This window comes from Excalfactoria chinensis, chromosome 17 (assembly GCF_039878825.1).
Source record: "Excalfactoria chinensis isolate bCotChi1 chromosome 17, bCotChi1.hap2, whole genome shotgun sequence".
Taxonomy (NCBI): domain Eukaryota; kingdom Metazoa; phylum Chordata; class Aves; order Galliformes; family Phasianidae; genus Excalfactoria; species Excalfactoria chinensis.
This window is the reverse complement of record NC_092841.1, coordinates 8549452-8577126: the sequence shown is the minus strand read 5'-3', so window position 1 is coordinate 8577126 and position 27675 is coordinate 8549452. Positions and strand designations below refer to the sequence as shown.

Genomic DNA, 27675 nt, shown 5'->3' with positions numbered 1-27675 from the left:
GGAGCACACTGTGCATCCAGTGCCTGCTGTGCCCTCTGTCCCATGGGCTCTGGGCAGCACCAGGACTGACACCAGCACAGAACCAGGCTGAGGGCATGTGTCAGCCCTGGGACTCCAATGAGAAAACATCTGCTGGCCCCAAGCAGCAGCACTGGTCTCCTTGGAGAGAAAAACCTCCCCAAGAGGGGTCATAGAGTGCCTGGCCAGAGGAAACGGATGTCGTGAGCTCAGTGCAGGCGTTTCCCAATGTTGCTGGGAGGTGGTGAGGGATTTGCAGGTACAGGGGCTGTGAGATCGCATCCTGCCCTGGTCCAAATCCCCTCCCATTGCACTTCACACCTATTTCATTTGAAAAGACAGAGCAGGGCTGCAGAGCAGACAGCAAACTGCTGGGCCACGGCTCTCCTCTCCCCCCACACCCCAAGGTGGCAGAGAACAAGCTGTGCTCAGCCCACTGCCAGCACGTGGCATTGGCCTCCCCTCTGCATAGAGCTCTCAACCCTATGCTGCCCACAGGGCTCAGCCCCCAGTTCCCAGCACAGCGCGCTCAGGGCCATGCAGGGAGGGATGCATGCAACAGCAAGGAAAAGAAACAAAAAATAAGCCCTGGATGCCAACAGCACGGAGACTCCCCTCTCCCCAAGGACATAGATCAAAGCCATAGAAACCAGAGCAGCTTTTATTGTTAAAACAACCACCAGAAATCCAAACACTGCCACGTGTCCCCAGTGGGAATCCCAGCCGAGGCACCAGTTATAAAAAAGGGGAGGGAAGAAGGAAGGCAGCCCCCAGCCCCACGGGAGGGGCCCACACCCCCAGCACGGGGCTATTCGTTGGCCAGCAGCTGCCGGCGCTGCTGCTCCAGGAGGGCTTCCAGGTGCTCTGCTCTCTGCACTGCAGCCTGCGAGACAGTGAGCCAGGGTGAGCCGTGCCCGGGCAGTGCTGCAGGAAGGGCAGGGGCAGCAACCTGCTCACCTCGTATTGCTTCCGAAGGCTGCTCACGTTCTCCTCCTTCCTCGCCACAGCTGTCTTCACCCTGAGCAGGAAGATGGGGAGACGCTGAGTCCAGCACCCAGCTCTCATCACTCCCAGATCTGGGCACAGCAAAAAGCTGTCCCCCTCCTCCACAGCACAAGCAAACTGCAGCACCACAGAGCAGCTGCTCTGGGCTTGGGGTGTCCCTGCATGTTAGGAGCACTGTTATTCACTTTGGTAGCACCATGAGTTTGAATCAAGTAATCTGCAGGAAGAATGGGACACGAATTTCACACGACTCCAGTAACTGAAGAGATCACAGGGAAATTTCTTCCCAGTTCTTTCCAGCAAACCCACACTTGCTCATGGCTTAGTGTGCAGGAGCTTAACGCAGGCCCACAGCAGGCTGCAGAACACACACTGGGCCAGCAGGAACTCCCCAGGCGAGCCATGTGCTGCCCCAGCTGCAAGCCCAGCACAAAGCCCCTCACCTCCTGTGCACCTCCTCCAGCTCTCGGTCCTTCTCTCGTACCACCCTGTCCAGCTCCAGGCGCTGCCGGGCACGCAGCTCCGCCATCTCTGCTTTCAGCCTCTTGTTCTCCTCCTCCGTGCCCACCAGCCTGTCTGCAAACTCCTGTCGGATCACTTCTGCCAGGCTGCTCCGCTCTTGGGACAGCTGGTCCCGGACCTGCATGGTGACACCGGTGTGACGCTGCGTGCTGCAATGCAGTCTGCTGGAGCTGCACCCCCAGCCCTGCTCCTTGCTCACCTTCCGGATCTCCTCCACCTCCTGCTCCTTGTGCTTCAGCAGGCCCTGCAGACGGATGCTCTCCCCTTCCAGTTCTACCAGCCGCCCCTTCAAATCGTTGCAGCGCTCCTGCAGCTTCCGCTCAGACCTCTCCAGCTCCTGCAGCTCCACCTCGTACTTGTCCCGGATCCTCTTAATCCTAAAGGAGGAGAGGACAGATCCCAGCGCTGCAGCCACACTGGGAGCTCCCCAGCCCATGTCCAGAGCTCCCTGCACAGGCAAAAGGCTTGGAAAACAAGGAAGGCAATTGGGAGCACCCCCTCTCCCTCCCCACCTGTTCTCAGCTGCCCGCTCGCACTCCTCCTTGGCGGAGGACATGTCGGCCTCCAGGCGCTGGATGACCAACTCAATCTCTTTGTCCCTCTCCTTCCTCACCTCCTCCCTCAGCTCCCGCTCCCGGGAGAGCAGCCAGGCTTCCTGGGGACAGCAACAGAGAGGGGGAACGTCACCTCTGAGCCTGAGGGCAGCACCTCCCAAGTGGGGCGGCCCCGACCATTACCTCCTTCTTCACATAGCTGGCCTCCCACGCCTGTTTCTCGAGCTCCAGTCGGTCCTTCAGCACCTTCACTTCTGTCTACAGATGGACATGGAAGAGAACCACTCAGCTCCAGTGGGTACAGCTGGGCAGGGCCCTCCCTGATCCCATTAGTGCACACTGCCCATAGGGTGCCAGCACGCAGCTCCACGCACGCAGCTCCTGGTTGTGTCAGGACACAAGGAACAGGCTGCTTGCACCCAGAACAGCCTTGCTCACACTGGCAGGCCCCAAGTGACAGAGGAACAACACACCTGATGCCGCCTCTCCTGCTCCTCCTTCTCTCTGGCATACTCCTCCTTCAGTGCAGCGGTGACAGCCGAGCTGCTCGCCTCCAGCTGCCGCCTCAGCTCCTCCACCTCCGCTCTCTGCCTGCCCGCACACAGCCCACAGCTCACAACATGCCAGGGGGACACGACACGAGGCACAGAGCTGCCCCCCGGCCCCAGCCCTCACCTGGCTGCCTGCTGGCTGAGCCGCTCCTTCTCCTCGGCCACCTCCGCATAGAGCCGGCGCCGCTGCTGCTGCAGTGCTTGTTCCTCCTGTTCCAGCTGCTTCTCACACCTGGGAGCAGAGCAGTCTCAGCAAGGTGCAAGGCTCAGGACATTTGGGCCCCCAGCACAGAGCTCAGGGCTTTCCCTCCACCCTGTCCTGTATACCACCCGACACAGCTCTGAAGGGTGCCCAGACACCACCTCCTGAGGCTGCCCCACGTGGACACCAACTGCTGACAGCACCAGGAACCCGCTGTGGGTGGGTGCTGGATGCCACCCCGATGCCATTGAGTCCCACATACCGCTGCCGGGCCAGCTCCCGCTCCCGCTGGCTCTGCTCCTCCTTCTGCTGCTCCAGCATTCCCCTCAGCTCCTCCGCCTGCCGGCAGTACCGCTGTGCTGCCCGCTCATCTGACTGCAGCAGCTCGGCCTCATGCAGCATCTTCAGCTTCTGGATGTCCTGACGGTGCTTGGTGATCAGTTTCTGGATCTCTGGTTCCAGCCCTGGGGCAACAGGGAGGATGCTCAGCACAACCCAGAGCTCTGCAGGTGCCTCAGCCCCAGCCACAATGGCACAGATGGGCTGGGAATGGCTGAGCGGACATGCACAAGTTTCCTTGTGTTCCATCTCTATCCAACGGGTCCGTACCTTTCACAGTGATCTCTTTGATCTTTTTGGTTTTCTCATCGATCCACTTTTCCCTCCTGATTTTCTCTGTTGCGCTCATCAGCTCCTTGAGCTTCTTGATCTCCTGTTTGCAAAGCAACAGGAAGAACTTCAGAGAGAAACTAAGGAAGAAAACCCTTGTCAGTTCGGCTGTAGAAAAGGACACTGCAAGCAGGAGCCGACGTCCTCAGCTGCGTGCAGCCCATGCACTTGCTGGCCATGGCTGGGAGCACCTATTAGAGAGGAGAGGGGAATCTGAGGCTGGGCAATGGCTGCAGATCAGGGTGTGTGCGTGCTTCCTCCTCCAGCCTCCCCTTCCCTGGGGGCATGGAACTGAGGCTCTGCAGCATGGGAGTCTCCCATCCGACAGCTGTGGGGAAGGGGTGTCCACACACCCAGCCCTGCTGCAGGGCGGACGGGTTGGTGCATGCAGGCAGAAGGGCAAAGACACGAGAAGAGTGAAGGATGCATTTACCTCACAAAAGGGGCCCAAAGCACGCCAGACCTGGGGAGAAAGAAAGGAGGAGAGGGAGAGAGAAAGGGAATCACGGAACCATGGGGTAGAGGAGAAAGCAGGGAAGAGGTTAAACCAAATGGTCACAAGCAAGGGAAAACAGGGACAACCACAAGGGGCTCAGGGGAAAAAAGAGAAGCTCCCAAGCTGTTCCTGCTGGGAGCAGGGAACTGAGGCACTTCAGCAGCAAATCCAGGACCAGCAGTAGCATCACAGCAGGACCATGCAGCCACACATCCAGGGACAGGTGACAGCAAGAGCACTGTGACACCCAGAGCTCTGCTGTGTGACCTGAACGCCCCACGTTCCTTTAGTTCTGAGGGCATACCTGCTCCTGCTAACTAACCCAGCACAGGAGACAGCCACAGGCACACGTTCCTTTGTGGCACTGGGTTTGTGCTGCCACTCAGCTGGTCCCATGCACCCAGCTGCAGGCAGCACAGCCTCTTAGGTAGCCGGGCCAAAGCCCTGTACCTCACTACCTACAACCAGCAACTGGTCCTCCCTGAGGTGCAAAACCACACTGCTTGGGAGCCCTGCCACATCCCATCCCCTCTCCCTGCAGCCCATCTGCTCTCTTCTCTCACCAGCTCATGCTGCTCCTGCATCTGGCTGAGCTTCTTGCTGTACTTCTGGTCCACTTGTTTCAGCTCAGCCACCACCGTCTCACACTTCTCACTCAGCACCTTCTTATCATCAATGAGCTGAAAAGGGTGGGAAAAAAAAGCATCAGGCAACCAGGCAGGGCACGGCCAGCCCCACTTCTGGCTGCAGAAACAGCAGGCTGAGGTGGGATGGCATTACCTGGTCAATGAAGGCCAGATGCCTCTGGATAGCTGCCTCGTACTGCTCCCTCTGCAGCTGGAGCTGGTGGCCAAGCTCCTTCTCGGTTTGCTTGACATGCCGAACAGTAAGCTCCCTCTGCTGAGCCTTTTATGTAGAGAAGAAAGAACCACAAGACATGAGAGGGAGCAGCTGCACCAGCACATGCACAGGAGATAAACTATTAAACCTGGAGGGCATCTCTGGGCCAGAACCATCAGAAGCAGCTACACCAAAGCCCTCGGCTGCTCAAGCCTCTTGCAATCTACTTGCAGCCCAAACCTCCAATGACAAAGGGAAGGAGCTCAGCCCAGGACTGAGAGCCTCTCGACTGGCCAAGACAGCCTTCAAAACAGCAGGCAGCCAAGAGAAGGCTGAGAGAAGCCCACAGCAGCCCAGGAAGGACCTTGCAGATCTTTCCCCATGCTAACAATGACCGAGATCGCTGCATGGCCCAGCAGCCTCCGGCTGCCCACGTTAGCTCTCTGCACCACTGTGCACCACTGGGCACAGGCAGGAAAGCTCTGATATTGTGCTTCAAGGCCACTGCTCCAAGGAACTTTTGCTGAGGGCTCTTTGTCCTCCCTCCCAGCAAGCAAGAGCATCTGGCTCACACACCAAGGCCGTCTGCAGCAGGCTGATGGCTCGCTTCTTCTCCTCCACTTCCAGCTTCAGCCTCATGATGGAGCTCGTGACCTCCGTGGCAACAGCCGAAGCCTGCTCCAAGTGCGCCAGCTCCTCTTCAGACAGGAGCCCCTGGGATAGGGGAAAAAAAGAATAAGGGAAGGTGGAGACCATGCGAAACCAGAGGGCAGAGGCCGTCTTCAGTGGGGTCCACCACCCCAGCACAACCCAGTGCTCACCTCCCGCTGTGTGGCCGAGGTGGCAGATCTGGGCCTCTCCTGCTCAGATTTCTCCATCTCATCCAAGAAACTGATGATACTTTGGAGTTTGGCCTCTGAGAGCAGGGCACCGTCCTCAGGGACGCCAGGGGAGTGGTTCAGCTTCCCAAATTTCTCCAAGTTGTCAGCAGTCAGGGAGTTGGAGCCGGACTCCTGTAGGATGGATGGAGATGCTGAATGGGGCACTGCAGCTCCAGCAGCGTGGGGGGCTTAGGAAGGGCTGCAGTGCAGCTCAGCCCTCTTGCTGCTCCAGGGAGTAGCACCATCCTCTGTGCTCAGCCCTCACAAGGTTTTGCTCCTCCCTGGGGACATCGCAGCTGCTCAAAACTCCTCCATTACCTTTTCCAGCACACCCAGTGGCAGGGAACCAGCCACGTTTCCCAGCCCTCCACAACCCACAAGCAAAGAGGTTCTGTGTGGGACTGATGCAACTCCTCCCAGCCTTCTGCTTACCCCATCTACCCAAGTGTATTTGTCCTTCTTGAAGAGCTTTGGAGGTGGCAGCAGCTCTGGTTCTTCCTCCAGCAGCCTCAGTGTGTCCAGCAGCTCGCTGAGTGTCGCCTTGGATGGAGCCCTGCTGACAGCAGTCACCACCGTCTCCAGATCCTCACCTCCCGTCTCTCTGGAGCTCACATCCTGGAGGAGAAGATGACGTACTTGAGAGTCAAACACTTTGCTGGATCTCCATAGAAGCAAACCCAGGCTCCAAAGCCGCCCCAGCAGAACAGTTTGTGCCTGAGGAGCAGCTCAAGGCGAAGCCAGACCCACCTGCAGCTTGTCCTCCACACCATGATCCTGAGAAGGCGTGGAGCTGAGCTCGGCGAGGCCGCTTGCTTCTGGCTCTGCAGCTACAGAACAGAAATTGGCATATGCAGGAAGCAGCCTGTTCTCATGTGCCTGCAACAAGCAGCTCCCTAGAGTGAGAACCGCCCCTCCAACACCCTCCTTCCCCCGTCACACACTGCTCCAAAGCATGGAGACCTGCAGCAGGGACTCACTGGCGTTGTTGGCTTTGATGCTGCTGCTGGCTGGACTGCCGTTCCGTGCAGAAGCAGGCTTGGCAGGCTTCTTCTTTCCTACCCTTCTGCTCTCCTTCACCTGCGCCAGCTCTTCTTCTGCCAAGCGCTTTGTGTCGGAAGCCTTTTGGGCCCTTTTCTGTTGCAGTTCCTGTAGGGACAGAGAAGTCATCGGGTCCTGCCCAGCACAGGGTGGTGCTGACATGGTGGAACAAGGGCCAAGTGCCGTCACCGTGCTGCACAGCCAGCTCTGCAGGGTTAACAAGGCCAACTCTGCTCAGAAAAAGTGCAAGCACAGGAAGAGCAGCTCTGCTCCTCGCTACTGGGAGCACAGAGGTGGTGATGGACGAGGTCCTGCATGCCCTCGTGCAGCGTCCTCTGCTGCTCCACAAAGGACCTTTGAATGGACCACATCACATCAGCAGCTCGAGGGCCAAGCAAAGCAGTGCCTGGGAGCTGCTTGAGTTGTGTTCTGGGAAATCACTGAAGGCACAAGGACGTGTTTGCAGGGCTGCTGCAGCGTTTCACAGCTGCTCACTGCTGTGTCTCCCACGGCATTCCCCTGAAATATGACTCCATAGAGGCCAAAGAGGAACTGGGGCTTTTAAAACTCTTCCCAGCTCTACTGCAATCCAAATGAGCAACTCCCCATGGTCTGTAACAGGCCCAGCCCCTCATCTGTGCTCCAGGAGCACCCGCTCCCTCCTGCCATCAAGGGCTGCCAAGATCAAGGACAGCGAGGTGCCTCCTGCATCAGTGCAGAACAGAGCAGAGCTCAGCACAACACAGAGCGAGCCGAGCCCAAGGACAGACCCTCAGGGCACCTCTCTCATCCTTGGCTGCCCCGAGGAGCTGCGGTTATTGCCTCCAGTTTGAGTGCAGCCTCCCTTTCCCTGAGAACTTGATGGAAACCAGAACTGGGTGAGCTGCCAAGCTTGGCAGGAGCGCAAAGGAAACCGCTCTGTGGCACCTCAGCCTCCACAGGGAGCACTTACTAGAACTCAGTGTCATGGGAAGCCCCTGGAGATGCAGAGCACAGGCTGAGGCATTGCTGCAGCACCGGGCATGGCGCAGGGCCTCCCCCTACCTGGATGGCAGCACGCCGTGCCAGCCGTGCCTTCTCCTCCCGGATCTTCCTGCGTTCCTCGTCCTTCCTGTCACGCAAATCCAGGACGTTCCTCTCCTCCTGCTGCTGCCTTTCCTTCCAGAGAGAAAGGTCAATGCTGTGACCAGGAGCTCATCTGCACCCACAGCAGTGGGGAGGGACGCACCTCCCCATCCCACAGCCCCCATCCCACAGCTCCCATCCCACAGCCCCCCCCTCCTCGCAGGGAAAGGCCCCTCCGAAAAGCTCCACTTTACAGCAACTTCTTTTCTCTAGACACCAAATGCAATTATTCGTCATCCGGGGTTGAAACCACCAAGGAGACGAGGCTTAAAAATAGCATCTCACAAGCAAGAGCTACCGAGCTCTTTGTTATTTGGATAAATAATTAAACGCAACGAAACACAAATAGCTGCAGATGACACGTCACTCCCTAACGAGCCAATTGTTACTGGTTCACTGCAGCAAGCTGTGAGAGGGCTTCCCTCCTCTGACCACGAGAGCACCCAAGACAGCAACGGCACAATGCCCCATTCTCCCTGCCTGCATCCCAAGGCACCTTGACAGGGACAGGAGCTGCTGCAATGCAAGAGCAAAGCCTCCCCCGCGCCCCACAGCTCATGTTTGGGCTGGTAAATGCGATGGTAAGGGAAAGCCAGGGGACAGACCTCCCTCTTGGCAGCCAGCAAGCGCCCCAGAGCCGCTGCTCCCGCCCTGCGCCGCTGTGAGTGCCGTCGGTACCAGCGCTGGATGGTCACGGCAGCGAGGTTCACCTGCTGGATGAACCTGCAAGGGAAGCAGCATCAGCCCCACGGCCGCCCACCATCACCTCCTGCCACAGCAAAGCAGGGACAGCTCAGCCCAGTCCTGCACTCCAGCCCAACGAGGCAGGAGAAGCTGGTTCAGCTCAAGAGCTGAGTCACAGGGAGAAGCCGCTCAACCCTGTGTGCCAAGAGAAGCGATTCCCAGGCCCGGAGTCCCACAAGACAACAACAAACCTGGTCCCCACACCATCCTGCAGCCTCTCCCCCCCACCCAGCTCACCTCTCTGCCTCCTCTTCCGTCACCTCCTTCCTCCGGGGCAGGCTGCTGTTGTTGTTGTGGGTGATGATATTGTTGCTGGAGAAATTCTTCTGAGACTTCATGAAGCTGCTGCTCTCGCTGTCCTCGTTTGTGGTCGCTTTGATGACGTTGCTAAGGCAGGAAACAAAGCCACTGGTACCATCCCACCCCGCTCTGCCCCACACAAACACGGGGTCAGTGCAGCCCCCAGACCAGCAGCTGGTCCACACTTACTTGAGGGAGCTGGGAGCCTGGTTGGAGCTTTTGGGTGCAGGGCCCTTGTCAGTGGTGGAATAGTTATTGTGCACCATGGTGGTGACGCAGTTCCCCATCGCGCCCTTGTTGCTCCTTGCACATAGGGAAGAGAACACACGATGACTGGATCCGAATGGGACAGCACGTCCCCTACACCTTCCCCACTGCCTCGAGCATTCCTTGAAGCAAGCAGGGGAGGACACAGGAGCTGTTACCCCACAGGCAATGCACACACCCCAATGGACACAACAGCCCGTTGCTCGTACAATGCTGAACATTCACACCTCAAACTTTCCCAGCCCCAACCAAGGGTTTCACATCTTACTCATTCCCCTTCCCAGAACTTGAGTGGCCTCAACCCAAAGGAACCACGCTTCTTTGCAGCCCCCGAGCACGTCCCCACCAGGGCCCAGCACAGCACAAACACAGCACTGGCACCGCCTCCTCTGCCTAAACGTTTTCCCTTTGGTTCCATCAGTGCCAGGCCTGCAGGTTCCTGGCTCAGGGCCACCCCTCCTACCTATTGTTGGCCGTGAAATTGGCTGCTAGGAGCACAGTGGCTTCCTTTTTCCTCATGCCTGTTGGGGGCTCGGCGGTGCGGGAGCCGGAGGGGCCGGGGAAGGCTCGTGGCTGATCGTCCTGCCATGGGAACAACATGAATAAGAGCGAGCAAACACCAAACCAGCCCCTTGATCTCCCCTCCAGAAAGCCACGTCCCCCACACACACAGGGGAATATCTCAGCTCCACGGCGCTGCAGTCCTCCGTGCTTCCCTCAGAGTCAGGTGCACAGAGTTGCAGCCACAACCCTGGACTTACTGTGCCAGCTGCAGCTGCAGGTGGAGCAGGGATTAACCCAGCTGCAAAGGATGCACTGCATCCCCACTGCACTGACCCTGGGGAATCCCTCCTATCAGACCCCCAGCCCACGCTCTGCTCCTTGTGCCAGCAGCCAGCTCAGCCTACAGCCCTCACCAGGATGTTCCACGTGGTTTTCTTCTCCAGGGCGGTTTTGCTCACACTCGCCGCCTTCTTTCTTCCACCAGAACTGCTCTCAAACAAGGTCAGGAAGTCTCCCGTCTGCTCCGAGCTTCAGCCCAAAGGCAAAGAGAAGGAAAGGATATGTGCCCTGGGGTTAATATTGAATGCAGGCGCATGGCAACGAGGCAGTCACAGCGGGATCCCCATCACTCAGGCTGCTCCAGCAAGAAGCCTGCTCTGATCTGGGCTCAGCAGCGTGGCTGCAGCACAGCAGTGGCCGACAAAGGCACAGCACGCCCAGGCGTAGGGGGAAAAAAATGGACAGAGAATCGTCACACAGCCATAAATCTATGAATGATACGTTCTTACACAGAGCTTTGTGCTTCTGCGGGGTGTGCGGGAAGAAAATAGATCTTAGGGCAAGAAGAACTGAACGTTTCAGTTCAATGACAGGTTCTGCAAGGTCAAAAGAACTGCCCCCTTCTATCACGGCTCAGCTACACTCGAGTAGGTCCAGCAGGAGCTGCTGCAGGTGAAAGGCTCCGTCCTTATCTCCTCCATTCCCAATCGCGTGCCCGTCCCTGAATGCAGGGACCTGCAGTGTGTGTGGGGCAGAACACGACACTGCCCGGCTGTGCAAGGTCTGGTTTCCTGGTGGCACAGGAGGGGCGGGCAGAGCTGTACTTCACACACCGTCACCTGCAGCCTTACCTGTGTGCGCTGTTTGCCCGCTGGTTGACCTGCGTGGTGCTGTTGGACCTCCGGAGGTTGTTGATGGCCCGGGATCCTGCATCCTCCTGGGGAGGAGAAAGCAGAACTCAGTGAGGATCACCAATAACAGCTCAGCTGAGGGAGTTGCAGTGCTCAGACACCCCGCTAACCACGCGGGCACCCCCAGCACCATGCAGGGCTCCTGCTGAGCAGGTGGAGCTGTGCTTGTTTGCATGAGCCGCACAGCACAGCACAGCGCAGCACAGCACAACACAGCACAACACAGCACAGCACAGCACAGCACAGCACTGCACAGCACTGCACAGCACTGCACAGCACTGCACAGCACTGCACAACACAGCACAACACAGCACAGCACTGCACAGCACAGCACAGCAGGGCCGTGCTTGTTACCTGCCCAGCAAACAAACAGCCATGGCAATAGCAACCACAGCACTGATGCTGTCAGCCGAAGCCCTCCCATGTCCGCTCCCTGTCGCAGCCCCCACCCCCCCATCCCCCCGTCACCCACCAGTTCGTTCCTTTTGCTTTTCCCATCGCCGACGACGGACACGGATCGCACCACGTGCTTGGCGGGCGAGGCGCTGCTGGGCCGTGGCAACACGGGCACGGGCAGCCCGGTAAGGCTGAGCTCCACGGCCCCGCCCGGGCACGAGCAGCTGCTCCGAGCGCTCCTCATGCTGCGTCCCGCACAACAACGGACCCACACGGCGGCACCGACCCCGACTCCGATCCCGGCCCCGCCGCCCCCCCACCCACCGGAGGCCGCCCCGCCGGCCGCAGGCCTCGCCCCGCCCCTCACCTACCCGCGCCGTCCGCTCGCCCTCATTGGTCAGAGAGAAGGAGGCGGGAGCCGCGCTATTGGATGAAGCGGCTGTCGGACAGATGGGAAGTGGGCGGAGCTACGCGGGGCGGAGCAAAGAGCGGGATTGGCTGAGGCGAAGAAAGGGGCGGGAGATGGGGAGCGATGTGGGCGGGGCTTGTGGGGGGCTGCGGGGTCCGGGTTCCGATCCGCGGTGTCGGTCCGGAGATGCCGAGTGGGTCGGGGGGGCGGTGCGGGCCGGGGCCCATGGAGCAGTCGGAGGCAGCCGCAGGTCCCGTCCGGGCTCAGGTTTATTGGTACTTTCCGGCTGCGGCTCTACCGGCATCGCAGCAGCGCGACCCCTACAGCTCGGACCCGCATCCAGCTCCGGGCCGGTCCCAGCAGCGCCGGGCCGGACCACGAACCGTCCCCCAGCGGGACGTAACAGCCGGCGTACAGCTCCGCCACCGGCCCCGTTCCACACCCTATGGCTCCCTGACATCACCCGGTGCAGCCCCACCGCCCCTCAGCTCCATAGGGCTGCTTGCTCAGCCCGCATCCAGCCCCACATCCGGCACCCGCAGCCCCGCAGGAGCAGCTACGCGTTGAGGAAGGGGAAGGCCGAGGGCTGCGAGTCCCTGGGACGGGGCACGGTGTCACCGCGGGGCTGGGGCAACGTCCGCGGCTCCGCAGCGGGTGGGTGCGGGCTGAGCGCTGAGCCCGGCGCCGCCACCAGCTCCATGCCGGCAAACAGGGACAGGCTGCGGGTGGGCGCCGCTGTTGTGCCCTCATCCACCGCCAACCCGCCCTCCGCCTCCTGTCCGTGTGGGGCGGGCACCGCCGTGGGGCCGGGCTGCTCCCGGGGCTCCGCTTCCAATCCCGGCTCTGCCCCCAACGCTGGTGCGGTGCTGGGGAGCGCGAGTGCGCTGAGGGGCTGGAGGATGCTCCCTCCAGGCAGGGCTGGGATGTCCGTCAGCAGGTCCGCGGTGCAGGGGGATGAGCCTTCAGTGAGGGTAGATGGAGCTGAGCGTGGCCGTGAGGTTTTGGGGGACGGGCGGCCTCTGCACAGAGCCTCGAACTGCCGCAGGATCTGGGAGAAGAGATGGAAGGGGGCACAGTGAGCAGCAGCAGTAGGAGAGGCCTGGTGGCACCTTCTCCCAGGGACCCATGAGCTGGGCATCAGTGCCCGCTGCCACCCTCGGGGCAGAAGGATCTGCAGGCTCTGGGAGCAGCAGCACGATGCTGGCACATGATTACTGCCCACCCATTACACACAGAGCCAACTCCAAGGGTCGGAAGCAAGGGGTGCCCCCAGGGGCAGGGTAACAAGCCCCCAGGAGCACCGTGAGCTGGGGGAGGAGTCACGGGGATGTCCCGGGAGTCACCTTGGTTGCTCGGTTGGCCACAGGGCCGGGGCTGCCTTGGCTGAGCTGCTGCAGCTGCTGTCGTGTCCCCGCAAAGATCTGGTCCAGAGCCAGCAGGTCAGAGCACATGAGGGATGAGATGGCGCTCATGGATCGCTGTGGGGAGGCGAGAGCTGAGCAGGGCGGCAGGCACCACAATCTGCAAGATCTGCTTCCCCTGCCCCTCCTGAGCCCGCAGCCCCCCATGGCAGATCATGGCAAAGCAGCAGCAGCTCTGCAGGCACTCACCATGCGGACGTTGTCACTGGGATCCTCCAGGGCCCGACTGAGCAGCTCCAGCACCACCTCGCAGTTCAGCAGTCCACACCTGGCACAGGAACAGCAGTTATGGACTCACACAGCCCCACAAGCACTTTAGCCTGTAGCCAGGGCCAGCAGAGCCCACACCGCAGACACCCACACTCCTGGGGAGCATCCACCTTGGGCACTTACTCCTTAAGGAAGTGCTGTGCTTCCTCCCTGGTCAGGAAGACCTTGGCACCCTGGGTCAGTGCCGATACCAGGCTCACCTCCCTCAGGCAATCACCCAGGCTGTCAGCATCCACCCTGCACAGGGAAAGCACGGCAATGGAGGCAGCCCTGCTCTGTCCTGCGCACGCAGTGTCCCTGCAGTCAGCTCTGTCTGGCTGTGGGCTGCCCAGAGCAGGAGGACAAACACCCCCAGAGGAACAGAGCGTGTCAGCTCCAGGAGATGGAAAATACAGTGTGGGAAAAAAGGGCAACGTGCAGATGGAGAAACCATCTGAAAAGAACTCGGAGCAATAGAAGCCTTGTTTCCATTCTTACCTCTCAGCCCCGCTCACCAGCTCCCGGCTGGTCCCAGAGTGGCTGTCGCTGCCTGATTTGCTGTAGGTATCCGAGGTGCGGCTCAGGTCTCCGTTCTCCTGGGAGGAGTTCTGGGAGCTGTGCCCACTGTCTGCCTCCTCCCAGCCGCCCCCTGCCAGCCCTGGCTGGTGGCTCACTGCAAGCACAGCAACAGCAAACCAGAGTGACATGCTGGCCCTGGAAGGAGACAAACCCACCCCCAAAACACAGTGGGGTGAGCAGCTCAGGCAATGGGAGAAACACCTCGGGCAACGTGAGCTGTAGTGGCTGCTGGTGGATTGGTTGAGCTGGCCAAGCTTCTGGCAGGAGAAGGAGCTGTCACAGGCTGGTAGGCGTCCTCATGGAGCTCCCCACAGTGAGACCGGGGTCCCTCCAGCGAGGGAAGCACAGCACTGGCCACAGCTTCAGCTGCTCGTTGGATGGTGCTGAGCAGGGCTTCACCTGCTGAGGCTGGGAAAGAGCCTTAGGAAGCTGAGAGCCTGGACCAAGGGCTCCGGGGGGCAGCACCCATGCAGGGTGAGGGCAATGCCCAGCAAGGGTTTCAGATGGCACTTACCGGAGCCGCCTTTCTCACTGCTAAAGCCAAATCCTTGCATGGAACTACAGGGACTGGATTTGGAGCCCATGCCTAGGGGAGGTGTGAGGTAAAGTCAGAAAGAGAAGAGGTATTTTGGGCCTCCCCTCCCTGCCGTTCCTCCCCCAGAAAGCACAGCAGAGCCTGGAGGAGCTGGGAGCACTTGAAAAGAATACTTATGGCAGCCTGTTCCCCTGGGTACAATTCTCTGTCCAACACAACACTCTCAGCCTGTAACTACCAGAGCTGTGGGACATCGGCCTTAACACACCAGCAGGCAGTAAGAGGGAACCAGACCACTGCAAGGCACTAGAGCTGGGGGTACAGCACAGCCTGCACTTACCTGCAGGAGGCAGAGGACGGGCAGGCAGCGTGGCCACCGTTGGGAGCACGGCATCCGAGAAGAGAAAGCTGGCCAAGTCCTGACAGGAGAGAGGGATGTTTGAGAGCTGGAGAGCACCAGGCACAGGGAGCTGCTCCAGCCTCCACAGCAGTGCCCAGGCACAGAGGTCAGCACTCACCTGAGCAGCAGCCCGGACCTTCTGGTTCAAGCTGTTGCCGTGGAGGGGGTCTGGGGGCCCAGTGAACGCTGCAAGGCATGAGGCTCGGCAGGCTGGGGCCGAACCCGGCCTCGGCCAGTGCAGAAGCTGCACCAGGCTGTTCTGTAGAGCCATAGGAGCACCACACAGAGCCCCTCCCTGCCCCCTGCCCCGCTCCTACAGCCCGTTACCTGCAGCTTCCCGAATGAAGGCGGCGTTCCTCCTCAGCTGCAGGAGGAACTGGGGTGAGCCGTGGGCACACGTGTGCTGCAGGATCTTCAGCACCTGGCGGGGTGTTGTGGGGCCCAACATTGGGGTGAAGCTCCCACCCCACAGCTCCGCCATCGCCCCCCGCCCGCAGCGCTGCCCTACCTTCAGCTGGACGTGGCAGGAGCCGCCGCGCAGCCGGCCCAGCAGGAACTCCAGCAGGCACTGAGTGCTGCCTGCCGACTCACGGGAGATCTCTGTGCCGGCGTTAGGGACGGAGCTCACACCACGCTGGGCCCGTTCTCCATCACCCCCCCGTCCCCATGTCCCCAAAGGATACTGCTGATCTCCTCCAGCACGAACCCCGGGCACGGCTCCTCCTGGTCGGCAGTGCCGCGCAGCAGCACCGGCAGCTGAGGGGAGGAACGAGCCAGCGCTGCTCAAAGGCCCGATAAACACCCCCAAGGGATAACCGGTGACGTCACGCCCCCACGGTGACGTCAGACCCTCCTACTGACGTCACGTCCCCGCGGTGACGTCATACCCCTCCTGCTGACGTCACGTCCCCCCCCACCGAAGGCCTCGCGGTGCCCAGAGCGGCGCTTGGGCAGAGTTGACCCCGCGTGGGGATCGCTGATGACGTCACGACGGGCGAAGTGACGTCACGGCCCCGTGCAACCCCCCCCGTCCCGTACCCGGCTCAGGAAACACAACCGGTCCCGCAACGGCACCGCCATGACAGCACAACTCAGCTCCCAGCGCGGCCTCAAACTTCCGCCCCCAGGAAGACGCGGCGCACCAATAAGAGCGAAAGGTTCACCGGATCCGCCAATCAGCAGCCAGGAAGGGAGGAGCTCCGGGCGGAAGCGGCCTCCGAGGCTGACGCCAGTAGGAAAGGGGCGGGAGACAGGAAGTAAACAACCGGCCTCTTCGCCAATCAGAGCTACCCCTGGAGAGCGACCAATCAGAAGCTCGGGCGGCCGACAGCTCTTCCGCCATCATGGCGGCGCCCGTCGCGTGAGGCGATGTCGGGTCGAGGCGTTTGGCTCCGGGCTCGAGCGCGGCTGCGGCGCTTCCCCGCGCTGCTGGCGGGATGCGGGGAGCAGGTGGGGCCGGGCCGGGAGCAGCCGCGGTGACACAGAGACCTCGGCGGGACGCGGTGACCTTCTTTCCGGTTCTTTCCTCTCCCCGCTTTAGGCCGCAGCTTACGGGCGCTGCGTGGCCGCGGCATCCGCTGGGAGCGCGGAGCTGCGACGGGACGTTTGTCTGCGGGAGTTCCGGGCCTTGAGGGAGTGCTGCGCTAAAGAGGTGGGGCCGGTGCGACAGTATAGGGCTGGGGGAGGGGGGTTAGGATTGGGGTAGGGTTAGGGTTGAGTTAGGGTAGGGATAGGGGTAGGGTTGGGGTTGGGGTTGGGGTAGGGTTAGGATAGGGCTGGGGTTAGGGTTAGGTTACGGTTAAGGTTAGGGTGGGGTTGGGGTTAGGGTAGGATTAGGGTTAGGATAGGGTTAGGGTAGGGTTAGGGTAGGGTTGGGGTTGGGGTTAGGGTTAAGGTTAGGGTAGGGTTGGGGTTAGGGTTGGGTTAGGTTAGGGTTTAGGGTTAGGTTAGGGTTAGGGTAGGGTTATGGTTTGGGTTAGGGTTTGATCTGGGGTTGTACCAGCAGCTCACTCGGCTCCTTCTGCAGGCAGCGGCGGTGGCAGCAAAGTGATGGAGGTGAAGTGATGGAGGTGAAGTGATGGAGGTGAAGTGATGGAGGTGACAGAGGTGACAGCAACGAGCGCAGCTTCAAGGCTGGGGTTGGAGCTCGGGGTTGGCTGCTATTACAGCCCCGACCTCCTGCTCCTTCCCCCCCACGCAGCAGCTTTTCCCCACTCAGCGGTGCCTGCGCGGGAAGCGCAGCCCGTTCATTAAAGCATTAAAATCAGGTACAAATGCTTCAGCTTCTTTTATTGATCCGCACAGCTCAGTCTCCCACCAGCCCCTCCTGACCCGCTCCACACGGTGCCTGGCAAGGAGAGGCCGTGCAGGGACACGGCGCTGCCCCTCCTGGGCTGCTGGGGAATGTCCGAGTATCTTTGGTCCTTTGTATTCATGGAGACGAACGCCAACAAATCCACGATGCCACAGAGACGTTCAGCAACAAATCCACGTCACCAAATCCACAGCACCACCACGGGGCTGGAGCACATCCTTGTCCTGGGGTGGACCCAGCACACAGTAAGGTGTGAGAAGGGAAGGCTCCTCCTATAGAAAGGCAGCCGAGCGCTGCAGGGGATGACGAAGCACACTGCCACGCTGAGAAATGTGCTTTCGAGCCCCTGCCTTGCCCAATCCCCGCTGTGCAGGGCTCCTGCTGCTTGTGCTTTAAGACAGCGCGATGGAGAAGCTCACTTGTACAATGAAGTCCTGAGGGTTAAGGCAGTCACAAGGAGACGCACAGGGAAGCGGTGTGGGAGGTCCTGGTGAAGAAGTAGGGCTGAGTCGCAGCTGTTGCTCTGTGTCTCTGTGCTGCTTTAAATCAAGGATGTCCTTCAAGCAACAGGTGCACGTCCCAGGCACACAGCAGTCAGTCTTTGGCTGCTGGAGCAGACACAAGCAACGCAGCTGAGGCTCCACTATAGAACAGCATGGCTGTCCTATAGGCCTGGTAACGCCCCATCTCTGGCTCCAGGAAGTCCCACTGGACACAAACTCAACGAGGCCAGTTTACCAAAGACACTTTAGAGATACTGATATAAAAACCACCACAGTGATGAGGTCTGTAGACTCCAGGCTGGGAAACATCAGCCGTTCTAGTGTGAGCTTTGGGATTTGTTTTCTTACATTCGCAAGTCAGGATGCAAAAATAAGGAACAACGGGATGAACCACTGTCTGGGAGTCTGCGACAAACCAGAGCCCTTCCCTTCCTTGCTCATAAAACACATTTCCAGGGGCAGAGTACTGACATTATGGATGTAAAACACAGCACGGAACAAGGCTGGGAAGAACACACAAAACAAACAGCTCCATTGAGTTACAGAGAAGAGGTAGGTTTGCTTGAGCCAAGCCCCTCGAGTCCGCCCTTTTAAGCCACGTGTTTTGTTCCTAAATTGTCCCTTGCAGAAAAATCAGGCTGGAGAGGAGGCGGTCTGCAGCCCCCTGGCTGAGCTTTGAAATGCACTTTGGACTGAAGAAGTCAAGCTTGAAAGCAGAGATGAGAGCGCGAGCATTCAGAGAGGGTGAAGAGAGAGCAGAGCTCATCATTATTGCTAGTGTGTGGCCAACCAATTAAATCCCTGGGAGTAGAGGCAGCACAACAGCAGCGGTTGTGCCCGTTTAAGGCAGCATTTCTACTAAACTAGGTCCCTAAACCACAACTATCTCCTAAACAAGCGAGACTAACAGCTCCCATTTCAAGAGAAACACCAAAGCAATGAGCTAAGCCTGTCCTCAACTCCATCTGCCTTGGTGCTGCTCCAGAATGAAACCCTTCACAAGTCAGGCATCTCTCCCCAGTTCTGCTCCTGCAGATCCAGCTCCCCACCCCAAAGCCCTGGGAGGAGGAACTCAGAGAAGCCTTTCCAAGCAGGCAGGGGAACCTCATGGACAGACACCTCAGCTCTGAAGGGGGAGCTGAAAGCTGGAGGGAGAAGGCAATTTGATCTGAACAAGATGTTGAAAACAGCCCCTGAAAGCTGGCAGGGAACCAAGTTCAATGGCAACCTCTGAAAGGCAGAGGACAGCGGGAGTTTTGCTTTCAGGGTTGTCACCTCCTCAGCTCCCTGCAAGCACACAGGGGGGGGGTTGACCCTGCAGGGACTCCAGGAGCCCGCACAGCACTTGTAGCTCTGGGAGACCCCACGGATCGCACGCTGCATCCAACAACACACAGCTGGCTTGTGCAGCAAACAGCCTGAGAGCTGCAAACAGCCGGAGAACTGCAGCCTCCCCTGCAGAGCCTGCCAGCCTCGCACCCGTGGCCAACACCCTGAGCCACCCACAGTGCACGGCCACCCTCTCACATGCTCCCATCCGCCTCCGTCATCTGCTTGATCTGCCGGCTGTGGACCACCTGCTGTGCTCCCTCTGCCACTTGGTTCAGGCGCGTCTCCAGAGCGCTGCGCAGGTCGTTCACTTTCACATCTGGAAGAGGGTTGAGGCCAATAAAGACCCCCGCCCCCTGCACAGCTTCCTCCTCCTCCTCCTGGCGAGGCAGCAGGTCCCGCCTCCTCCTCCGCAGGTCCAGTTCCACCTGCAGTTTCAGGTCCCGGTTCGGTTTGATGTCATGATCCTGTTTTTGGTCCCCAGGGACGGCTGCTCCTTTCTCCAGCCTTTGGGCAGCAGCGTTCTCAGGGCTCGGTTTCTTCTCAGCACCATTTGCCAGCCCTCCAACCACACGCCTCTGTTTGCCCTGGAGCTCTCCCTGAGGGTCCTGGGCCACATCCACCACCCTCTCCCGAAGATCCTCTTCCTTCACCTGCACGTTGCTGGCCAGGTCCCCCCGTGAGGCTGGCTGCTGTTTATCAGCCCCTTCAGCATCTGCAGCTCTCAGATGCTCCCGTAGGTGCTGCTCACTCCCTGCCATGTTCCGTTTATTCAAGGAGTCCAGTGCAACTGCCAGGTCTTTGGACTCCACCTGACTCACTGCTTTGGCTTTAAGGTCTATTCCCGAGTCTCTTTCCAAACTCTTTCCTGCTACTCCCTGAACTTTGGCAGCTCCCAGCTGTTCTCTTTGGATAGGAACTGTAGCTGCTTCCACAGCTTTCAGGGAATTCTTGTGGACGTCTCTTCCAGCTTTGGCTTCATGACCTCCTCCTGCATCTTCAGCCAAGGGCTTCTTTTCTAGGTGGTTTCTGGCTGCCGGAACAAGTTGGGCATCTCCATGAAGGGGATCCCTGTTCTCCGCGGCGTTTCTAACAGCTCTGTCAATCTCCTGTTGTGGCACCTTCCGCTCCTTGGGAGGAACCCCAGGAATCTCACGCCTGTTTCCAGCCTCCTCCATCCTTCCTGCAGTCACCCTGCGCTGCTCAGCTGACTCAGCAGGCTGCCCGCCTGCACCCAGCACAGGGTGCTCCCGTGGCTCTTTACCGAGTGGCTTTGCAGCAGCTTCTTGCTTAGCTCCTAGGTTCTCTTCCTCCTTACTCTTGGAGAGAGGCACAGCGGGCTCCTGTTGCATTTCTGCTGCAGAAGAAAAACTGACATGTACAACCTTTTTTCTTACAGAGAGCAATAGGTTCCCTGCTCCCACCATGCTGTGCACAACGAGGGACTGAAGAATGAGGTCACCACCAAGGGCCAGGTGGGGAAACAGGGTGAGACGTGAGCGGGGGCATTATCTCTGCATGGGGGATCCCCACCCTGGAACTCAGACACAGGCAGGAATGGCTTGCTGCAGACTGAACTTTGCCATATGCTGGAGGGACCTGGAGCTCCCCCAGCCTGATTTTGGAGCTGCTCTGAGCAGTGAGCAGTGAGCAGAGGAGCTCACGCTCCCCAGTGGTTTCCTTACCTTGTTTTGGCTTCTCCTCTCCTCCCTCCTCCTGCCTTTGCTGGTGGATCTCCTTGTGCTGCTCTTCAATCACAGCCAGCAGCTTTGCCTGCTGGTCAAGTAGCTGCTTTTGCTGCACCTGCTGTTCTTTGATCACCTGCAGCAGCATGGCGTGATCGAGCATTTTTGCCTGCTCCGCTTCTAGAAACAGAAAAAAGAAAAAAATCCATGACCCCAAACCCACACTGCTCAGCTCTCAGTGCTGGAGGGACTGCAGTGGAAAGTCCTGATCTGCAAAGGCTGCTGGGTGAGCTGACCCCCAGCCCTCTGGAGCAGGAAATGCCATGGCACGACCCTGCACAGCTCTGGCCACTGCAGGAAGGTCACGTCCCACGTGGCAGCAGGGGGCCGGCAGCCTGCGTGCAGCTCCAGGGTAGGCTGCACACACAGCAGCAGGCAGCAGATCCAAGTGCTGGGACTGGGAATCCTGCCCACCAGTGAGACCCCATGGAGCGAGTTGCACAAAGCAGAGCACAGCTCAGGACAGGCTGCAGTGACTCAGGTTGATTCACTCGCCACGAGCTGCACAACACGCACAAAATGGTCCCAGTGCTGCACTGCTGCAGGAGTCACTGGATGTGTCCCATCTGCAGAGCATGGGTGTGTGGCACTTGCCTCCCGCAGCAGCCAGCAGCTTTTTCCCCAAACTCGAGGTGTTTCTCAACCATTACGCCCCAAAGGAAACAATGTCAAAATTAATAGCCTGTAAAATGCCATCTAAATTAAAATGGGATGCAGCTCACGTTAATCCCTTCCCAGCACACGCCGCCTACCCCTGTCCTGCTAATCACCCACAAAGTGATTACGGAGAAGTATTTCCAGTTCACATTACAGTGCTAGAGCTGAGGGCCTCCAGAATTCCCTTCTCACTGTGCTGCAAAACGTGGGGGCTGCGGGGGGAGCGCGGCCTTTCAGAGCACAATTGACTCCTCACGATCTGTTTATTTTTCTCACTTTGTTCAAAATAAACAATGAAAGCATTTCTGCCATCTCCCCTTCCGAGCCTGCCGGTCCCAGCGCAGCATGGGAACAGTTGGGTTGAGAGCAGGCGAAGGTTTAACGCCAAATCAAAGCGTTTCTGGCTGAGAGCTTCGCAAACACGCGGAGCTCCGTGTTTGTGTGGCACACCTCTTCCCCGCAAACAAAGGCTGTGCTGCTTCCCAGCTCCCCTTTGATGTCGGGAAGCAGACCTCAGCCAGCGCTTGGGTTGGGCTCTAACAGGCACTCTCCATCAAAACATCAACAGTCATAAAAGCAAAGCACTCAAAGCACTCGAAGCACTCGGGCTCACCCCGCCGAGGGCAGCGCAGCCCCGGGGTCACAGCGCGCTGCCAGGTGGGCACGTGACCCCACAGAGGGGGCACCCCGGGCTCCCCACCCTGCAGGGCACCCAGCTCTGATCATGCTGTGCAGAATCCAAAGGGCCTGACGCTGGCTGTGCTCAGATGGAGTCAGTGCTGCTGGCACTGGAGCAGCCGTGACTCACGGCCTCGCGCCGGCCTCGCCGTGCCAGGGACTCCTCCAACAACGTGCCAACCTCCGCCGGAGGCGTCAGCTGCAGACAGGCACTAATTGCTGCCGTCGCCGAGGTGACTCTGGCCCCAAGCTATGTGCTCAGCAGAGCCAGGCCTGGCAGGGCTGGCACGTTCATCCCGCAGAGGAATCCTGCGCTGGCAGCCCACGTTCTGCACTCACCCTCCAGCTTGTTCTCTGCATTCTCCGGTTGCCTGTCCTCGCCGTTCCAGCTCTCCCTCTGCTCCAGCTGCTGGGGCTGAGCTGGTTCCACGCGCTCCGGGAGGGGCAGCTCTGGCTTCTCACCTGCAGATAACAAACCAACAGGCGCTGGCATCGGGAAGGAGCTCACGGTTCTGTACAGCAACCCCACGTCGCACTGTCCCTGCCCATGCCAGCACAGTTTATATTCAACCCGATGACTTCATGGGAAGTAATAAAATAATAAAAAAAAATATTTAACAATCTTATAGACTCGTGGCAGCGAGCCAGTGCTAACTACCTCAGCCAATTAAAATGCACAAATGGCTCTAAGTCGCTTTCAGATGGGCACTTAGCAATGTGTTACCTGTCAAGATCTCCCAGCTCCGCATCCCCAGTGAGTTGGGAGACGCACAGGAACAGCACGGCACCTGACATTTAGCAGGCTGGCAAACAACTGTTTGACAGATATTACAGGAGCTGTCAAAGCCACCAGATTCCTCCTTTCTGCCAGCAGCAGCTGAAGGGGCTGTGCATGCTCATACACTCATCTTGTGAAATCAGAAGGAAACACCGGGCTGGAGGATGGAGCAAGGACAGTCATCGGGGGCACATTACAGGACCAGAGGGAGCTTACCAGGGTCTGCTTCCTTCTCCAGGGACTTCACCACCTCCTCTGCCTTCCTGGGGAACTGCAGCTTTGTTTTCTCCCCGTCGCCTGCAGCCTCAGCATTCTTCTCACCGGCCAGCACGGCAGTTCGAGCCTTGGCATCCGGCGCTGCTCTGCCTGGCTCCTGCTCTTTGTATGGCAGCCGGCCATCCTTCGGCACGCTCACCTCCGGGGCGTTCTTCACATTCTTTACAGGTTTCTCAGTCCCTCCCTGCGCGTGGCTCTCCGCAATCACTTCTTTCCCTTGTGCCTCTTTCTGGGGATGCGGCTCTGCCGGCTCACGCGGCGCTGCCTTCGGTGCGTCCCCTTCGTCTCCTCCGAGTGCCTGTTTGTTCTCCACTGAGTCCTCACGTTCCCGCCCCATGTCCACCACCACTTCGTCATGTGGGACGGGAGGCTCGTGGCGATGTGCTTCCCCCATGGGCAGGGCGATGCCTACAGCATATGGCAGCAAGGTCAGGGCTTGGCTGCCCCGTGCCAGCGGGCTCAAGGCGTATGTGGCCATGCCTGGGTACCCACCGCCCCCCGCATTTGCTCCATCATCAACAGGCTGCGCTCATAACTAGTCCCGAGAGCATCATACAGCGCACCGCCTTCAACCCACCAGGCAACCAGCAGAGATCAGGACCTTTACCCAAAGCAGCCCCAGAGCTGACGGCCTTTCCCCACACCCCTCCTTACCTTGGTCGGGCCGGTCCAGCTGCACTTTCTCCTCCGGCTTTCCTCTCTCCTCGTCTCTCTCGGGTACCTCCATGGGCACTTTGATTTGTGGCTGCTCCATCTCCTCCTTCTCATCCAGCAGCTTGGGTTTAAGGCGGTCATCCTCTGCCTCCTCCACCACCGGGTTCTGCTCTGGAAATGCAGCACTGTTAGTGAAAGGGGTTACGCACGGCTGCACCAACAACCCCCCGACAGCACCCAGGTGGTTGCCGTGCCCACAGCAGCCCAGCTCCACGCGGCAGCTCTATTTCCCCCAGTGCCAGTGAAGCAGGACCAGGGCTTTGTTCTGCTCGCTGCTCGTTTCCTCAGTGCAGCAGTGCAGAGCCAGAGCTGCTGCGAGCCAGAGCCACCAGATGGTAGCATCCGCCTGGGCTGCCCGCTGCATGGCTGTGAGCAAGGGGGAACCCAGGGGGAGCCCAGCACAGCCCCCAGCGCCCGCCCATGCTGGGAGCACACCGCAGAGCAGCTCCGCACCTGTTTTGTTACGTATTCCTTTCAATTTTCATATCGGTGCAGGAGCTTTTGCCCTGCCCTGCTGTTCACACTGGAAGAGGAGGGAAGAGAGCAGCAGGTTTTGGGGAGCAGAATGGGAAGACCTTGAGGACAAAGCCCCTGTGGGAAGGACCAAAGTGTTGGGAGAGAAGGCGCTGGGACCCTGGAGCACATTGCTCCCTAGGACACAAGCAGAAGAGGAAACAGAATCGTTTCTCAGCACCGAAGTTGAACTGCAGATTTTTTTTCCATCCAACACAAGGAAGAAAAAAATTATCTTCTGTAACAAAAAAAATTCCCAAGTCTCTCCCCCCCCCTTTGCCCTCCCCCATGCGATTTCCTTTGGGGAATTAATTCTATAAACATCTTTCCATTTTCTCCTCCCCCTCCACAGGGCTGGTGCGATTTATTACAAGATGAACTCATGGGAAAGAAGTGATTGCCACAACTTCAGCTGCGTGGGCCTTACCCAAGCTGGGGAAGAAAAAGGCCAAATCCTGGCCCAGAAGGAGCTGTGCCAGAAGCACGCAGGGCTCAGCCAGAAACCTGGAGTCCTTGGCCCCGAGTTCTGTCCCGGCCGTGTTCTGCAGTGAGGGTGGGAGGAAGGGATGTGGGTGTTCTGAGAAACCACAGCCGATCCCAAGGGGCTGCCTCCATAGAGGGGCTCCCCAGGGCTCAGTGGTCAGGGCAGGATGCTCCGTGCAGAGAGCAGGGGCTGGTGCCCACGGCTGGATGTGCGCCCTGGGAAGCAGCAGGATGCAGGGCCGTGCAGGGAGGTGCTCGGGCTGCTCCCTCCGATGTTCCCAGCAAAACCCTGGCCCGGCAGCAAAACATTATTGACTCTGTTGGAGGAAAGGCGTCCTTCATTGGTTGGCGGAGGGGGGAGATCGCTGTGTATGGGGGAACTGCGACGTGGATGAAATCAGAGCTGCAGAAAGCTGCAAATGCAGAAGGAAATCACAACCAGAGGTGGCCGTAACGCAATAAGGATGTTGGAGAGGGGAAAAGAAAAGAAACAAACAGAACAAATCTGGGAGAGAAGGAAGCTGTGCGCGCTAAGGGGAAGCGGAGGAGTTAAGGCAGAGCGGGCGCAGCGCCCGCAGCCCGTAGTGCCATGCCCAGTGTGCTGCAGCAGGTGGAAGCAGCCCTACGGCTGCAGCAGCTCCGTCGTAAATCAGGAGAGGGCTCCCACGGTCCGTGCTCCGAAAACAATGCGGGGAAAGGCAGAAAGAAAAACAAAACACAAACAAAACCCAAAGTCTCCATGCCATAATAAGACAAAGTTGCCTCTAAGCCGTCATTTGCTCAGCAGGAAACAAAATTAAGTTCATCATCAGGGCGTGAATTAACGACCTCGCACGCTGCATGGAAATCTACGAGGGGCTGTATGTGGTTTGCAGAGAACAATTTTGCTCAGGATGTGTAATAATCACTCTAACTGTCTAGTCGCCCTTCAGGTCCCTTTGGAGAGCGTTACAGTAATGCTGTGCCTCTTAATGTTTTATGAGCGGCGTTGGACTTTACAGGCAAAGGCTGAGAGGCTATAAAAGCTCCTCGGCTTACAGCAACACGGCCGGCCCTGTGCAGGGCTCACCCGCAGCACGGCTCCGCTCACACTCATGGACGTGGGGGGGCTGCTGGGGCTTTCTGCAGCTGATTTGTGAGCGCGTGTGCGCGCCGATGTGTTGTGGTTTGCCAGCAGCCTCTCCAGGCTGCAATAAAATTTCATGATTAGCAGCCTAAAAGCTTCCCTTCCCCCTGCTCCTGCTTCAGATGGGAGCAGCGGTCCCAGAAAGGCATTAAATCCCTCCTCACGTGGTTTTTGCAGCTCTCTCGTCCACCGTAGCAGTGACCGCGTTGGGTTGTGCACCCATGCATCCCATACACATCCTGCTTGGGGATAGGGGGAAAGGGAGCAGGGACAGCACAAGGAGACAGAGAGCAGCACCCTTTGGTGACACCAGCCTTGGGACACAGCCTGCCTGAACTTCAAAAAGGAGCAGCCCCATTTTACAATAGGAGAAATGTGGGGATGGGAGCAAACCAGCCCCCCAGAACCCACTGAGCCCTGAGGGAAGGAATGGAGCGGGGCCGCCCCGCACAGCCTGGAGCACACGGGAGCCCCCAGGCACACAGGCACCGACCCCCGGCCGAGCGGCACCCAGGAGAGCTCCCCCCTGATGGCTGAAACGGTGACAGATTTCACAAGGTTATCAAATGGCATCCCTGAAATTAGTTCACAGTTGTCTCCTGACGCACCAGCAGTAAAAACGAACCCAAATTACAGGAGGCTGATAGTTCCTTTTCTGTGTCACAGGCACTATTAAAAGCTCGCTCGCACAAAGCACCGGGGAGAGCTGCAGCAGCATCAAGCTGTTCCTACAGCGATTAGGGGCTGTGCATAATCCATGGCTCGCACATGTTCAGGGCCACTCCGGCAAACAACGCAGCCATTGCCGCTGGCGGAGCTGCCCCGGGATGGGCTCTTTTTGGGGTCAATGCAAAGCAAAGGAGCGGGCAGCCCGGTGCCACCCGCACCCGTGGGGTATGGGATGTGTGGGGATGGTGGTGCAGCGGGGAAAGGGCGCATTGCATCACGGCGTGAATCGGGGCTTTGTTACCAGCATTGCACAAGGCGAGGAGAGGCAGAGAGCGAAGCAGCAGCAGCGGAGTAAGGAGCTGAAAAATATTACAAAATCTTAATCCGCCCCATGAGACCCTCTGGGGTGCTTTCAAATACAGAGAGAAATTGCCTAATTAGCCTTTTTTTTTTTTTCCCCTATTTTTTTTTTTTTCTTTCCTCCTAATGGATAATTGCCTTCATGAGCTTCCACAGGCAGCTTAGCAACCTTTTACCATCCGCACGCACGCTGCATGGTGCAGCAGAACGCTTCTGAAAGGGGTTTTATACCTTTCCCGAAGAGCTGCTGACAGTAAACCTCAAGCAATACAGGCTGGGGCTGTAATGGGCACTTGGGTGTCGTTAGTAAAAACACTATTCAGAGCTCGCCGGTCAATACGTGTTCACATAAAAGGGCAATGTTCTAATATTCATAATCCCAGGGCCCACAGGGCAGGGCTTTAATGAAAGTCTGCACAGTTCTGGGCTGCTCAACATCAAAGGGGCCTGTAAAGCTCCCCCTGCACGCTGACAGCAGCAGGCAGACGGCGCGCGGCCGCGGCTCCCGCATGGGGACAGGCAGAGCCGTGCGTCCCCAGCGCTGGGGCACCGTGCTGCCAGGTCCTGGGAGGGAATTCTTTCCCCAGGGGGCAGTGAGGTCCTGGCACTGCTGTCCTGAGAAGTGTGAGTGCCCC

At 58.8% G+C, this 27675-nt stretch overlaps 4 protein-coding genes across 6 annotated transcripts in view; 1 reads left to right on the top strand and 3 right to left on the bottom strand.

Annotated features, from left to right (window-relative positions):
• Positions 1-658: 658 nt before the first annotated feature.
• Positions 659-11636, bottom strand: CEP131 (centrosomal protein 131). Of its 2 annotated transcripts, XM_072352098.1 has the most exons (26): positions 11379-11636; positions 10847-10932; positions 10130-10244; positions 9676-9794; positions 9135-9248; positions 8883-9032; positions 8507-8624; positions 7821-7934; positions 6716-6884; positions 6486-6565; positions 6171-6353; positions 5679-5870; positions 5434-5571; positions 4798-4923; positions 4581-4697; positions 3955-3984; positions 3462-3564; positions 3115-3316; positions 2775-2882; positions 2573-2690; positions 2283-2357; positions 2058-2200; positions 1745-1922; positions 1467-1663; positions 976-1036; positions 659-901 (listed from the first exon to the last, which is right to left on the bottom strand). In XM_072352098.1, the coding sequence occupies exons 1-26, from the start codon at positions 11544-11546 to the stop codon at positions 827-829; spliced, it is 3279 nt and encodes a 1092-aa protein (XP_072208199.1). In that variant the 5' UTR covers positions 11547-11636; the 3' UTR covers positions 659-826. The 2 variants fall into 2 exon arrangements, with proteins under 2 accessions (XP_072208199.1, XP_072208200.1); XM_072352099.1 differs by lacking the exon at positions 3955-3984.
• Positions 11637-11972: 336 nt separating this feature from the next.
• TEPSIN (TEPSIN adaptor related protein complex 4 accessory protein) lies at positions 11973-16008 on the bottom strand. The gene is made up of 13 exons (XM_072351908.1): positions 15934-16008; positions 15579-15651; positions 15404-15495; positions 15223-15316; positions 15014-15081; positions 14836-14914; positions 14475-14546; positions 14162-14362; positions 13880-14054; positions 13526-13639; positions 13322-13400; positions 13055-13189; positions 11973-12759 (listed from the first exon to the last, which is right to left on the bottom strand). The coding sequence occupies exons 1-13, from the start codon at positions 15973-15975 to the stop codon at positions 12268-12270; spliced, it is 1716 nt and encodes a 571-aa protein (XP_072208009.1). The 5' UTR covers positions 15976-16008; the 3' UTR covers positions 11973-12267.
• A 177-nt stretch (positions 16009-16185) lies between these two features.
• On the top strand, positions 16186-16973 carry NDUFAF8 (NADH:ubiquinone oxidoreductase complex assembly factor 8). The gene is made up of 3 exons (XM_072352294.1): positions 16186-16344; positions 16436-16563; positions 16922-16973. Exons 1-3 carry the CDS (start codon positions 16264-16266, stop codon positions 16971-16973), a joined length of 261 nt encoding a protein of 86 aa, XP_072208395.1. The 5' UTR covers positions 16186-16263.
• Positions 16974-17159: 186 nt separating this feature from the next.
• SLC38A10 (solute carrier family 38 member 10) overlaps positions 17160-27675 on the bottom strand; it is a 30669-nt gene continuing 20153 nt past the window's right edge. The window contains exons 12-16 of one of the 2 annotated variants that reach the window (XM_072351819.1): positions 23830-24000; positions 23116-23583; positions 22461-22583; positions 20727-20906; positions 17160-20395 (exon numbers count right to left, since the gene is read on the bottom strand). In XM_072351819.1, the coding sequence (XP_072207920.1) occupies positions 19236-20395; positions 20727-20906; positions 22461-22583; positions 23116-23583; positions 23830-24000 (2102 nt within the window). In that variant the 3' untranslated portion in view covers positions 17160-19235. Of the gene's footprint in view, positions 20399-20726; positions 20907-22460; positions 22584-23115; positions 23584-23829; positions 24001-27675 lie in introns of both variants that reach the window. The other variant, XM_072351818.1, reaches the window with a different exon arrangement.

Bases quoted from the DNA above. Each gene is read 5' to 3' on its own strand.
- TEPSIN (XM_072351908.1), bottom strand. From the start codon at position 15,975: ATGGCGGTGCCGTTGCGGGACCGGTTGTGTTTCCTGAGCCGG. The intron at 15,652-15,933 runs GTACGGGACGGG...TCCTCCCCTCAG, and splicing joins GGTTGTGTTTCCTGAGCCGG to CTGCCGGTGCTGCTGCGCGG. The intron at 14,915-15,013 runs GTGAGTGCTGAC...CTCTCCTGTCAG, and splicing joins AGGTCCGGGCTGCTGCTCAG to GACTTGGCCAGCTTTCTCTT.
- CEP131 (XM_072352098.1), bottom strand. From the start codon at position 11,546: ATGAGGAGCGCTCGGAGCAGCTGCTCGTGCCCGGGCGGGGCCGTGGAG. The intron at 10,933-11,378 runs GTGGGTGACGGG...TCTCCTCCCCAG, and splicing joins AAAGCAAAAGGAACGAACTG to GAGGATGCAGGATCCCGGGC. The intron at 3,565-3,954 runs GTAAATGCATCC...CTTTGCAAACAG, and splicing joins CTTTGGGCCCCTTTTGTGAG to GAGATCAAGAAGCTCAAGGA.
- NDUFAF8 (XM_072352294.1), top strand. From the start codon at position 16,264: ATGTCGGGTCGAGGCGTTTGGCTCCGGGCTCGAGCGCGGCTGCGGCGC. The intron at 16,345-16,435 runs GTGGGGCCGGGC...TCCCCGCTTTAG, and splicing joins TGGCGGGATGCGGGGAGCAG to GCCGCAGCTTACGGGCGCTG. The intron at 16,564-16,921 runs GTATAGGGCTGG...CTCCTTCTGCAG, and splicing joins GAGGTGGGGCCGGTGCGACA to GCAGCGGCGGTGGCAGCAAA.